The sequence below is a fragment of the Salmo salar genome, chromosome ssa09 (genome assembly GCF_905237065.1).
Source record: "Salmo salar chromosome ssa09, Ssal_v3.1, whole genome shotgun sequence".
Lineage (NCBI taxonomy): Eukaryota > Metazoa > Chordata > Actinopteri > Salmoniformes > Salmonidae > Salmo > Salmo salar.
Window position 1 is genome coordinate 110727601 of NC_059450.1, and position 13739 is coordinate 110741339.

General features: G+C 40.3%; 1 protein-coding gene across 1 annotated transcript in view; it reads left to right on the top strand.

Annotated features, from left to right (window-relative positions):
- The first annotated feature begins 232 nt into the window (after positions 1 to 232).
- Positions 233 to 13739, top strand: part of LOC106612410 (choline-phosphate cytidylyltransferase A) — a 28317-nt gene continuing 14810 nt past the window's right edge. The window contains exons 1-4 of the mRNA XM_014213512.2: positions 233 to 453; positions 1066 to 1195; positions 6085 to 6181; positions 11394 to 11510. Of these exons, the coding sequence (XP_014068987.1) occupies positions 1073 to 1195; positions 6085 to 6181; positions 11394 to 11510 (337 nt within the window). The 5' untranslated portion in view covers positions 233 to 453; positions 1066 to 1072. The remainder of the gene's footprint in view (positions 454 to 1065; positions 1196 to 6084; positions 6182 to 11393; positions 11511 to 13739) is intronic.

The following is a 13739-nucleotide window of genomic DNA, read 5'->3' on the forward strand; positions in this document are numbered from 1 at the left end:
TTGAGGGGCTGCATGCCGAATAACATTTTAGTGGTTCATGCACTTCAAATGTTGTATGGAAAGGAACATAAACACACAACTATAAGAGAGATTGGAAAACCACTTTGCACTGGTTATACTGTATTGCATTAGAACTAGGCAACTAGCTAGTTAATTAGCTAAGCTTGATGAATTATGATAGAAAATGCAACGTCTTTAGAATTGTTTTGTTGCACATAGTATCCACCAGATGGCAACACGTGCATGGTTAACTGATGAGTTGAGTTATGTCATTTCCTACTGTAGCGTTGTAGTTCCGACAAGCTGTCAATCGATTGTTGTCTGGTACTCTGTCTTTGAAAGCAACTTAATCAGAACCACACATTTCCGACTTTTGAAGCAAACTTTGCGGGCTTGGACATCAAACCCGGAAGAGGGACTAATAAGTGAGACTAGCTGCGTTTACACAGACAGGTTAGTAGCTAACGCTTGGGCTACCTAGCTAGGTTAGCTAACAGTTGTTTGAGCCAGCCAGTAGTAGGCATTTTTCCCTTGCCGAAATAAGGAAATGGCCCAATTTCACAACCTTTTGAGAAAAGTGTGGAGCTAAAACTAATCATTGACTCTTAGGCAGCTAACGTTAGCTAGCTAGATATTGATATATCTGTCATCATTCCTGTCTGTCACACGTCAGAGAAGCACCAGTGTCAATCTCACCCGCGTGATTGCATTTTTGCCAGTTTGGGAGTTGTCCCCCAGATAGATTCGTTCATTGACTCTTTATGTTATGTTTTTAATTGATATTCTGACTAAATACAATGAGCAATTGTTGTGACTGCCTAGTATAAAATAACATTTCCACGTAGTTGAGTGGCCTAGAAATCTCGACCCTCTTCTTGATCCTTTGTATACAGTAAATGCGTATCTGGTGAAATCACCAATTGACATCAAAAAGTTGTAGCTAATTGTGAAAGTTGCAAAGAAAAAATATTGTAAACGTGCATAACAGCCCCATCCAGTGGTTAAGATTAAAAGCCAGAGCACAGCTTTTTCAGAAAAATAATTTATTCTCTATCCATATCGAAGTGCGACCATGGAAGCAGAAGCACACAGTTGTCACCGACTGCCTGGGAAAACATCAAGAAAGAGGAGGAGGGATGAAATCAATGGAGAGATGGAGGGAGAGCAGCCCGTTAAGGTCCGACGATCCACAGTGGTGAGTGACGCCCGTTTACATCACGACCTATTTAAGCAATAAGGCACCTCGGGGGTTGTGGTATATGGCCAATATATTGAGGCTATGGGCTGTTCTTAAGCACGACACAACGTGGAGTGCCTGGATATAACCCTTAGCCATGGTATATTGGCCATATACCACAAACCCCTGAGGTGCCTTATTGCCATTATAAACTGGTTACCAACGTAATTAGAGCAGTACAAATAAATGTTTTGTCATACCCGTGGTATACGGTCTCATATACCAATCAGCATTCGAACCACCCAGTTTATAATTCATTTTATACAATGGGTGAGTATAATCCTGAATGCTGATTGGTTAAAACCGCATTCCAGCCGGTGTCTATTCCGCAAGTTACCACCATCTAAATCTATTACTTTAAAATTTCTATTTTCTCTGTTCCATCTGACTGCGCAATCCACTGTCTCATCAGCCCAGCCAAGCAATTTATAAACTTGATCTCCACTATAAAAAGTATCTAGATGTTAGCTCACATTTCTTTTAGACTAACATAGTTTTCAACAGTGGAGATTTGTACTGAGAAGTGGTCTGTGGTCCCCACCTGCAGAACCACTCCTTTATTGGGGGTGTCTTGCTAATTGCCTATAATTTCCACCTGTTGTCTATTCCATTTGCACAACAGCATGTGAAATTTATTGTCAATCAGTGTTGCTTCCTAAGTGGACAGTTTGATTTCACAGAAGTGTGATTGACTTGGAGTTACATTGTGTTGTTTAAGTGTTCCCTTTATTTTTTGGAGAAAACAAATTAAACGGAAAAGTGGTCCGTGCATATGTATTCACCCCCTTTGCTATGAAACCTCTAAATGAGATCTGGTGCAACCAATTAACTTCAGAAGTCACATAATTAGTTAGATTGCACACAGGTGGACTTTATTTAAGTGTCACATGATCTGTCACATGATCTGGGAGTGTGTATATTATATATATAATATACACACACCTGTTCTGAAAGGCCCCAGAGTCTGCAACACCACCAAGCAAGCGATACTATGAAGACCCAGGAGCTCTCCAAATAGGACAGGGACAAAGTTGTGGAGATGTACAGATCAGGGTTGGGTTATAAAAAAAATATCAGAAACTTTGAACATCCCACGGAGCACCATTTAAATCCATTGTTAAAAAATGGAGAGGGCCGCCCACCAAAACTCACGGACCAGGCAAGGAGGGCATTAATCAGAGAGGCAACAAAGAGACCAAAGATAACCCTGGAGGATTGCAAAGCTCCACAGCGGAGATTGGAGTATCTGTCCATAGGACCACTTTAAGCCGTACACTCCACAGAGCTGGGCTTTACGGAAGAGTGGCCAGAAAAAAAGCCATTGCTTAAAGAAAATAATAAGCAAACACGTTTGGTGTTTGCCAAAAGGAATGTGGGAGGCTCCCCAAGCATATGGAAGAATGTACTGGAAGAAATGATGGCTGGCGCTAAATACAGGGAAATTCTTGAGGGAAACCTGTTTCAGTCTTCCAGAGATTTGAGACTGGGACAGAGGTTCACCTTCCAGCAGGACAATGACCCTAAGCATACTGCTAAAGCAACACTCGATTGGTTTAAGGGGAAACATTTACATTTCTTGGAATGGCCTAGTCAAAGCCCAGTCCTCAATCCAATTGAGAATCTGTGGTATGACTTAGATTGCTGTACACCAGCGTAACCCATCCAACTTGAAGGAGCTGGAGCAGTTTTGCCTGGAAGGCCCGAGAGGTGTGGTATATGGCCAATATACCATGGCTAAGGACTGTTCATAAGCACGACGCAATACGGAGTGCCTGGACACAGCCCTCAGCCGTGGTATATTGGCAATATACAAACCCCCGAGGTACCTTAATGCTATTATAAACTGGCTTCGTACGTAATTAGAGCAGGAAAAATAAATGTTTTGTCATACCTGTGGTATACGGTCTCATTTAATTATTATTTTTTTAACCTTTTTATTTAACTAGGCAAGTCATTTAAGAACAAATTCTTATTTTCAATGACGCCTAGGAACAGTGGGTTAACTGCCTTGGCTTGGCTGTCAGCCAATCAGTATTCAGGGCTCGAACCACCAAGTTTATAATCACTTTTATACAACGGGTTACCAACATATTAAAGTAATGATTGATATAACTTTATTTTGATTAATGTGTTAATACAATTTCATCCTTCCATGAGATATCGTCCCGACACAAATCTAAGGTTGCTATCCAAGCCGTTCTATCCGTTCAGTTGCCAGAGACGTGTCGTTAAGTATTTTTGTTCTGTATCTATGGACGTGACCTAGTCGTTCATTCTGATCCCTTACTTGCTAGCTAGCCAACAGCTGCGGCTAACTTACAGTCACGTCAAACAGTCCACCCAGAAAAACAGCAAAGTAGGTGCATTTGCGTTTCTTTAAGCTGTTTTCTAGTGAGATGTATTTGGATATGTCCACAACAATGAGCGAATGATGCGAGATTTCGCCTGGCAGAGAGAATGTGCTCTCGGGACACCGTTGTTCAGAGGAGCTAGCTAACCACACAGCTAGCACAATCACTTCAAACTGAAGCTGGAAAGACAGCAAACTAACTGCATTTCGTTTCATTTTACCTGTGTTCTATTGACATTTATTTATATACAGTACCAGTCAAAATGTTGGACACACCTATTTATTAAAGGGTTTTTCTTTATTTTTACTATTTTCTACATTGTAGAATAATAGTGAAGACATCAACACTATGAAATAATACATATGGAATCATGTAGTAAGCAAAAAAGTGTTAAACAAATCAAAATATGTTTTAGATTCTTCAAAGTAGCCACCCTTTAGCTTGATGACAGCTTTGCACACTCTAGGCATTCTCTCAACCAGCTTCACCTGGAATGCTTTTCCAACAGTCTTGAAGGAGTTCCCACATATACTGAGCACTTGTTGGCTGCTTTTCCTTCACTCTGCGGTCCAACTCATCCCAAACCATCTCAATTGGGTTGAGGTCGGGTGATTGTGGAGGCCAGATCATCTGATGCAGCACTCCATCACTCTCCTCCTTGGTCAAATAGCCCTTAAACAGCCTGGAGGTGTGTTTTAGGTCATTGTCCTGTTGAAAAACAAATGATAGTCACACTTAGCGCAAACTAGATGGGATGGCGTATCAATGCAGAATGCTGTGGTAGCCATGCTAGTTGTGTGCCTTGAGTTCTAAATAAATCTCTGACAGTGTCACCAGCAAAGCACCCCCACACCATCTTCCTTCATGCTTCACGTTGGGAACCACACATGCAGAGATCATCATTTCACCTACTCTGCGTCTCAAAGACGACGGTTGGAACCAAAAACCTCAAATTTGGACTCATCAGACCAAAGGACAGATTTCCACCTGTCTAATGTCCATTGCTCGTGTTTCTTGGCCCAAGCAAGTCTCTTCTTATTATTGGTGTCCTTTAGTAGTGGTTTCTTCTCAATTCGACCATGAAGGCCTGATTCATGCAGTCTCTTCTGAAAAGTTGATGTTGAGATGTGTATTTTACTTGAACTCTGAAGCATTTATTTGGGCTGCAATCTGAGGTGCAGTTAATTGCCGATTTTCTGAAGCTGGTAACTAATGAACTTGTCCTCAGCAGAGGTAACTCTGGGTCTTCCTGTCCTGTGGTCGTCCTCATGAGAGCCAGTTTTATCATAGCGCTTGATGGTTTTTGTGACTGCACTTGAAACTTTCAAAGTTCTTGAAATTTGACAGACCTTCATGGCTTGAAGTAATGATGGACTGTCATTTCTCTTTGCTTATTTGGGCTGTTGTTGCCATAATATGGGCATGTTTTTTTTTTTTACCAAACAGGGCTATATTCTGAATACCACCCCTACTTTGTCACAACACAACTGATTGGCTCAAACGCATTAAGCAGAAAATAAATTCCACAAATTTAACAAGGCACATCTGTTAATTGATTTGCATTCCAGGTGACTACCTCATGAAGCTGGTTTAGAGAATGCCAAGAGCTGTCATCAAGGCAAAGGGTGGCTACTTTGAAGAATCTCAAATATAAAATAGATTTAACACTTTTGGGGGCGGATTTGTACATGATTCCATATGTGTTATTTCATAGCTTTGATGTCTTCACTATTATTCTACAATGTATAAAATAGTTTAAAAAAAAATACCTGGAATGAGTAGGTGTGGTACTGTTTTGATTGGTACTGTATATATCCATAAATATTGATGCCAGCTGATTCATGATTTTGACTGGCTGAGAAAAGGTGTCTGTCTGTCTCGTCCTAACTACTGACACATTCATTACTATGGGACAGCTGGAGATCAAATTTCAAAATTGAAACAATGTTGCAGGTGTCGGAGAGACAGACAACCAACGTTTATACAAATCTCCACTGTTAAATCAAATGCTAGTCTAAATGAAATGGGAGATAATGTCTAAATGCTTTTTATAGTGGATCAAGTTTATAAATTGCCTGGTTGGGCTGATGACAGTGGATTGCGCAGTCAGATGGAACAGAACATTTTAACGTCATCGATTTAGCCAGTGTTAACTTGTGGAATAGACACCGTCTGAAATTCAGTTTTAACCAATCAGCATCCAGGATTAGACCCACCCGTTGTATAAACTGAAGCTAACGACCTCTGCACCTAATAATTATAATAAAAAACTAATCACAATAAACTAAAACTGGAGGCAACAGTCATAAAGTAGAATTGGCTTAACAGAAAATGCATATTTCTTTGGGGACATTCCCCGTTCAAATGAATGACATCCAGCATAACATAACAGAGTGCTTATGGTTAATGTGAATGGGACTTAAGGAAGTGATGGGTTGAAGACTTTCACCCAAACACATTGTCATACTGTGTGTGTGTGTGTGTTTGTGTTTATAGGGCCTGACAGATCCAGCCCCATTTGCTGACCAGCTAGAACCAGATACCGCTCCATACGTGCGTGTCAGTATGGAGGAGGCATGCCAGGGCACCCCACGTAAGTTTCTCTCACTCATCCCTCCATTTTTATAGCTCACCACAGCTAAACTAGGTTCATAAAGCCCCTGAGTGGAGGTGTCATAATACCCATAAAACCTAGCGGTCAAACGGGGAAATGGTTCCAATCTTTTTTCCACCATTTTTCCCATTGGAAATTTTAGAAACACTTAAAATAAGGACTGTGTTTCGTATAGGCTTATCCTGGCGTGACATTTTGAACACTATGTAAATCTCTCTTGGACAAAGTCACTTTTTATCCATATTTGACGATGTATGGCAAATAGGAGTGGCAATACTAGAAAGTGTGTGACCTCAGGCCTGGAGGGAAGCAAGTCATTCCGCAACCTAAGAATAGTAAAACCCCCTTAACTGGCTCAAATAGTCGACCAGTCAGCCTGTTACCATCCCTTAACCTCCCTGGGCAAGGTCCCACCCTAGTCAACAGCCAGTGGAATCGTGTGGCGCGAAATACAAATACCTCATAAATGCTATAACTTCAATTTCTCAAACATATGACTATTTTACACCATTTTGATTGCCTACGGAGCTGTGAAGGGAACGGCACCTCCATACCTTCAGGCTCTGATCAGGCCCTACACCCAAACAAGGGCACTGCGTTCATCCACCTCTGGCCTGCTGGCCCCCCTACCTCTGAGGAAGCACAGTTCCCGCTCAGCCCAGTCAAAACTGTTCGCTGCTCTGGCACCCCAATGGTGGAACAAGCTCCCTCACGATGCCAGGACAGCGGAGTCAATCACCACCTTCCGGAGACACCTGAAACCCCACCTCTTTAAGGAATACCTAGGATAGGATAAATTCATCCTTCTAACCCCCCCCCTTAAAAGATTTAGATGCACTATTGTAAAGTGGTTGTTCCACTGGATATCATAAGGTGAATGCACCAATTTGTAAGTCGCTCTGGATAAGAGCGTCTGCTAAATGACTTAAATGTAAATTTTAAAGACAAGACTCTTGTTGATCTAATCACACTGTCCGATTTCAAAAAGGCTTTACAGCGAAAGCAAAACATTAGATTATGTCAGGAGAGTACCCTGCCAAAAATAATCACACAGCCATTTTCAAAGCATGCATATATGTCACAAAAACCAAAACCACAGCTAAATGCAGCACTAACCTTTGATCTTCATCAGATGACACTCCTAGGACATTGTTATACAATACATGCATGTTTTGTTCAATCAAGTTCATATTTATATCAAAAACCAGCTTTTTACATTAGCATGTGATGTTCAGAACTAGCATACCCACCGCAAACTTCCGGTGAATTTACTTAATTACTCACGATTAACGTTCACAAAATACATAATTATTTTAAGAATTATAGATACAGAACTCCTTTATGCAATCTCGGTGTCAGATTTTAAAATAGCTTTTCGGCGAAAGCACATTTTGCAATATTCTGAGTAGATAGCCCGGCCATCACGGCTAGCTAATTTGACACCCACCAAGTTTGGCCCTCACCAAACTCAGATTTACTATTAGAAAAATTGGATTACCTTTGCTGTTCTTCGTGAGAATGCACTCCCAGGACTTCTACTTCAACAACAAATGTTGTTTTGGTTCGAAATAATCCATAGTTATATTGATATAGCTCCGTTTTGTTCGTGCGTTGAGGTCAGTATCCGAAGGGTGACGCGCGGGCGCATTTCGTGACAAAAAATGTCTAAATATTCCATTACCGTACTTCGAAGCATGTCAAACGCTGTTTAAAATAAATTTGTATGCGATTTTTCTCGTAAAATAGCGATAATATTCCAACCGGGCGACGTTGTATTCGTTCAAAGAGAGAAAGAAAAAAATGGAGTCCTCTCGTGCACGCGCACTCCAGTGTCAGTGTTCCCTGCCTGACCACTCACAAACACTCCTGCTGTTTTTCGCCCAGAGACTGCAGAGCTCTCATTCCACTTTCTGGCGCCTTCTTAGAGCCAATGGAAGCCTTAGAAAATGTCACGTTACAGCAGAGATGCTGTATTTTTGATAGAGATGCCCTAGAAGGACAACAAATTGTCAGACAGGGCACTTCCTGCATGGAATCTTCTCAGGTTTTGGCCTGCCATATGAGTTCTGTTATACTCACAGACACCATTCAAACAGTTTTAGAAACTTTAGTGTTTTCTATCCAAATCTACTAATTATATGCATATTCTCGTTTCTGGGTAAGAGTAGTAACCAGTTTAAATCGGGTACGTTTTTTTTATCCGGCCGTGAAAATACTGCCCCCTAGCCCCAACAGGTTAATAAACTTTTGGAAAAAATGGTGTTTGACAAGATGCAATGCCATTTTACAGTAAACAAATTGACAACAGACTTTCAGCACACTTATAGGGAAGGACATTTAACAAGCACAGCACTTACACAAATGACTGATGATTGGCTGAGTGAAATTGATGATAAAAAGATTGGTGGCTGTTACACTTCAGTGCTGCTTTTGACATTATCTATCAGTCTGCTGCTGGAATAACATATGTGTTATGGCTTTACACCCCCTACTATATTATTATAAAGAGTTACCTGTCTATCAGATCAGAGGGTGTTCTTTAATGGAAGCCGCCAACATAATCCAGGTACAATCAGGAATAATAAAAGCATTACATGCATAATTGCATTTGCGGTCACTTTTGAGAATGGTGTTTTCCCGCTAATGGAACATTGACGCTTATAGCCTACTACTATGTGCGCATTGCTGCGCTTATAATGTGAAGAAATAGCCTAATAGTTGATCAACATTTTGAGCTAAACGTTCTGATCGGTTGCGTCAGACACATTGCGTAAAAAAGTTTTTTTGATGCTAGTGGTTGTAATTAATTTGGGATCTATCGCATCCCACAACTGTCCCAGACTATGTTTGGAATATTTATTTATTGCACAGAATAGAATAGGTTGACATTTGTACTATGGGGGATAGTAGATTGACATAGGCTAGTGCTTTTGCTGTTCGTTAGGCCTACTCATCTTGTTGGCTGGCGAAGTAAATGTGGACAGCTCTTCCAATATCTTCAATATGCACCTCGGAATTGGATCAGGATGCGCGCAGTTGCGTCCCCAATGTGTCTGTCTTCACTTGTAGCCTGTGAGAAAGACCCGATCACGTGACGGAGAGCCATGTGAGTGAGAGGCACTTCGGATTGTGCAGCACACTCTGGGAGAATGGCACAACGCAGCATTCTGGGCCGCAAAAGGCATGTTTTTTTTTAGGGTGCATTATGGCCACCAGGGGATGTCGCCGTAAAATTTGAGGCATTATCAAGTGCTTGTCATATTGTGAGTGAGAGACTATTGGAGTGTGTACAGCCTGCGCAAAAAAACAAAGCAGAGCTCATGCCTTTCAAGCAACTTTTTTCAAATCATCATTAGTCTCATCATGCAGCCTTACAATGTATTCAAAATTAAAACATATAGACCAACATTTGTAGAACTATTAAAGTTACATTAATAACTCTAAATTAAGCATATAGGTGTACCTGTTTCTTTGTTAACTGCTCAACACAGAATATTCCCTCATCGTTTTGGAGAAATATCTATTTTATTCAGCTTTGTTCAATTGTATTCTACATACTATAAAATAATGGCACGGAATAATAAGCAAATATTTTCTGCTAAATGAACTAGTGTAGCCCACAGCCATTTGGCATAGCCAGATCAGGACCCAACATAAGGACAACTCAGAGTATGCTATTCTGTTCATCTGAAATAGACTACATTTTCTTCATATCATGCTTCTTTAGACCTGTCTAAAATAATGGATTTATTGTGAAGGTGTAGGCTATATTACATGGATTTATTAGACTTTTCTAAATGGCTTGAAGGCTGTGTGTGGAAGCCAGGAGTTGCTAAATGTGTTCATAATAATTAACGGTCAATTACCGTGAGACCAACAGTTATTTGCTTGACAATCACCGGCTGACGAAATTTCGTGACCGCCACAGCCCTGGCTCGGACACAAATACATACCCCACAAGACGTGCCACCAGAGGTCTCTTCACAGTACCCAAGTCCAGAACAGACTATGGGAGGCGCACAGTACTACATAGAGCCATGACTACATGGAACTTTATTCCACATCAAGTAGCTCATGCAAGCAGTAAAATGTTATTTTAAAAAAACGATAAAAATACACCTTATGGGACAGTGAAGCAACACAAATAGGCATAGACACATGCATACACATACGATAACATACGCACTATACACACACGTAATCATGGATTTTTTGTTGTAGCTATGTGGTATTAGAGTAGTGGCCTGAGGGCATACACTTAATGTGTTGTGAATGTATTGTATTGTTTAAAATTGTTTTATATAACTGCCTTAATTTTGCTGGACCCCAGGAAGAGTAGCAGCTAATGGGGATCCATAATAAATACAAATTTACTCTGATTCGAAAATGGTAATTAGTATCAAGGTAGACATCACGCAAGATTACAAATCCCTGCAAACTCTTGCACGTCATCTCTAGCTGACACCTTTGCTAACAGGTATTGTTTCAGTAAGAAATTAGCACAGACAGTTCACAGAATTGTCAATTTAAAGAAATGTATCCAATTTATTCTTTACAAAATGTAGCTAACATTAGATCCAGAGATTCTTACCTTTGCCCCGATTTATCAGTCTAGTCCAGATCATCTTGACATTTTTAGTTATTTATGATAGCCACATTAGCAGCTAATTATCATTTCATTTTGGGGGGGGGGGGGGGTAAATACAGGCGAATATATTGATAAAAGTTACCTTGTTCTTGGGAGATTTACACGGTTATCAAAACATCACACCAGGGTAAGCCTACATGAAACACAGCCCTTATTTCAAGTGTTACTAAAATTACCTATGGGGAAAAATGAATGGTGGAAAAATGATTGGAACCATTTCCTTGTTTGACCGCTAGGTTTTATGGGTATTATGACTCATATTTAGAGAAATATCAGAGCTCCCCCTGGCCCCAGCTAAAGTTTTGCACTTCTGAGTTGTGTTCATTTGTGCACACTGTAGCAGAATGTTTCAAAACTTTCCGCAATGAAAAGTTCTGTATTGGAAGTACATCCTATGGAAGTTTTGGACCGTCCTATAGAAGGACCGTTTACTACTGCCTTGTGCCTAGTGAACACAACCCTGGTGTTAACATTCCATCTCTCTCTGTTTTTTCTCCCTTTTTTCACTCGCACACCCTCACACTCCCCATTTCGCTCTTTCAGAAGAGCGTCCAGTGCGGGTATATGCAGATGGGATCTTTGACATGTTCCATTCCGGCCACGCCCGAGCACTGATGCAAGCCAAGGGGCTCTTCCCAAACACCCATCTAATTGTTGGAGGTCAGGGTTGATAAGTACTGTATATTTTCTCTCTTGACCTCTTCATCACCAGAAGGGGCAAGGCATCTCTGAATGTCACTTTTGCCAAATTATCCTCACTCCTATACATTCTGGTCAGTCACACTAAATTGATGAATGCCATAGTTAAACTACGGTACCCAGAGTTTTTCCTGGGCAGGTCACATGGCCAAGGCAACTCCTTGCCCTATTAATCCATGAGTCAGGGGGGTCAGTCAGGCTCTCTTGGGTCAACGATGTCTCATTGTGATTTTTTTGAAGGTCTATGTCCCTAGAGTTGGAAAATTTGTGATAACGGTGCAGCATTTGTTAACTTATAACTATTTCATTCATCCCCCCCATCCCATAAATTTTTCCCACAGGGATTTTACCCTTTGACAAACAATGTCAGTATACAAGTTATTGCTCACTTATACTCTTAAATCATATATAATTGGAAAGCTTCGATTCACAGCAATCCATCAGACTAATTCTCGGAATGTTCATTTCAACAGAAATTTGACCTTTGTCCTCTAGGGGACATATCAGAATGACATGTATAAATGGCTTTATAAAGGACACCCTGATACATTTTAAGCTATGTTTGACAAGTGCTTCTAAAAGGTCATGAAATTATATTTCAAATTATATGGGTATAATATAACCAACTTTGAAAGCAAAGCTACAACTATTGTTTAAAAATACCATATCACCCATATTGTGCCATTGGTGTTAGAATGTTGGAAGCTTAGCCATAGAAATACATGTATTGGGACAGCTATGTTTTTGAATTGTAACTTTGGTTATAGAGGCACCAAATTGCACACACAAAGCTAGAACATGGTTTTTAAAATATTTGTAGATGTGGCATCACAGAATTCACGCATTAACCCCACAGAAGCCAATATGGCCACCAAACAACTCAATGGAGTCTTATTGGACAATTTTGCAATTAGCATAAACACGTTTAGCATCTCCTGGCTTCCACGCATAGCCTACTGATGCAGACCTTTGGAATACCTACAAGTCTAATAAATCCATTTAATATAGCCTACACCATCACAATAAATACATGTGTAACCCTCTCACCAGGCTCGAATTTGACTCTCACGATATTACCTTACAAAGAATATCTCAACCGCATGGGATATTAGGTGAGAAGGACATCTCCAATAAGAATCCCTATTGTAAACTATCTAGGGTGATGACAAATAGGGTATTAACTTCAGATGTAATTGTATAAGGATATGCTATCCCATGCATTAAATGAAATTGAAACAGGAAATTACTCCACCAAGGCAACATACATAAGGTTCACGATGTGTATTATTACATTTTCAATGCACCACATCAAAATAAATAAAAATAATAAATCCCAATGAGTCGTGCACAACCCATGTCCAAATTATTTCGAGCTTGCTTAACCCCGTTGGCGTGCATTGGAGCTCCAAAAAAAATTGACGACACACATAAAGTCCAGAAGCAGTCCACTGTTGTGGTTACTCACTACTCGTAGATATTCCCTCAGCGAAGTATGGCAGTTCCGTGCAGGTTTCCTCACAAGAGCCACAGAAAGCACAGCTATCAATGCAGACAGTACTCTCTAGCAGTAACCAATATCTCATAGAAACATGAATTCGTTAATCTTTCCCAAGCAATTCTCTCTTGGTGTTTCACGATGCTAGGCTAACCTCAAGGCTCTCAAATATCTCCACTATGAGACGGTAGCTTCAGTCTTTACTAAGTCTTTCTTAACAAAATTATAACTCTTATAAAATAAAATCGGTATTTCCATTCAAAACTCGGTAGGTATGGGTTTTGTTCTATTTTTATCGTGATCTTTTATCATTTTTCTTCACCAATGGTCGTAATGTCCATCCTTTTCTCAATGTCTCTCCCTCTTTTTTTACCCCCAGGTCTTCCATTAACCAGGTCAACTCCCATTGGCCACAGCTTAGCAAGCGACCTTATTGGTCAAGACTTAAAAGTAAACCAACCTATTCACTTGTACATTACCAATTAATTATAACAAATCAACTCAATACTTGGTTCTACCAAGGGTATTACACATGTATTTATTTTAGACGGGTCTAAAGAAACATGATATGAAGAATATGTAGTCTATTTCAGAAGAACAGAATAGCATACTCTGAGTTGTCCTTATGTTAGGCCCTGAAATTGCTATGCCATATAGCTGTGGGCTACACTAGTTCATTTAGCAGACAAGATTGC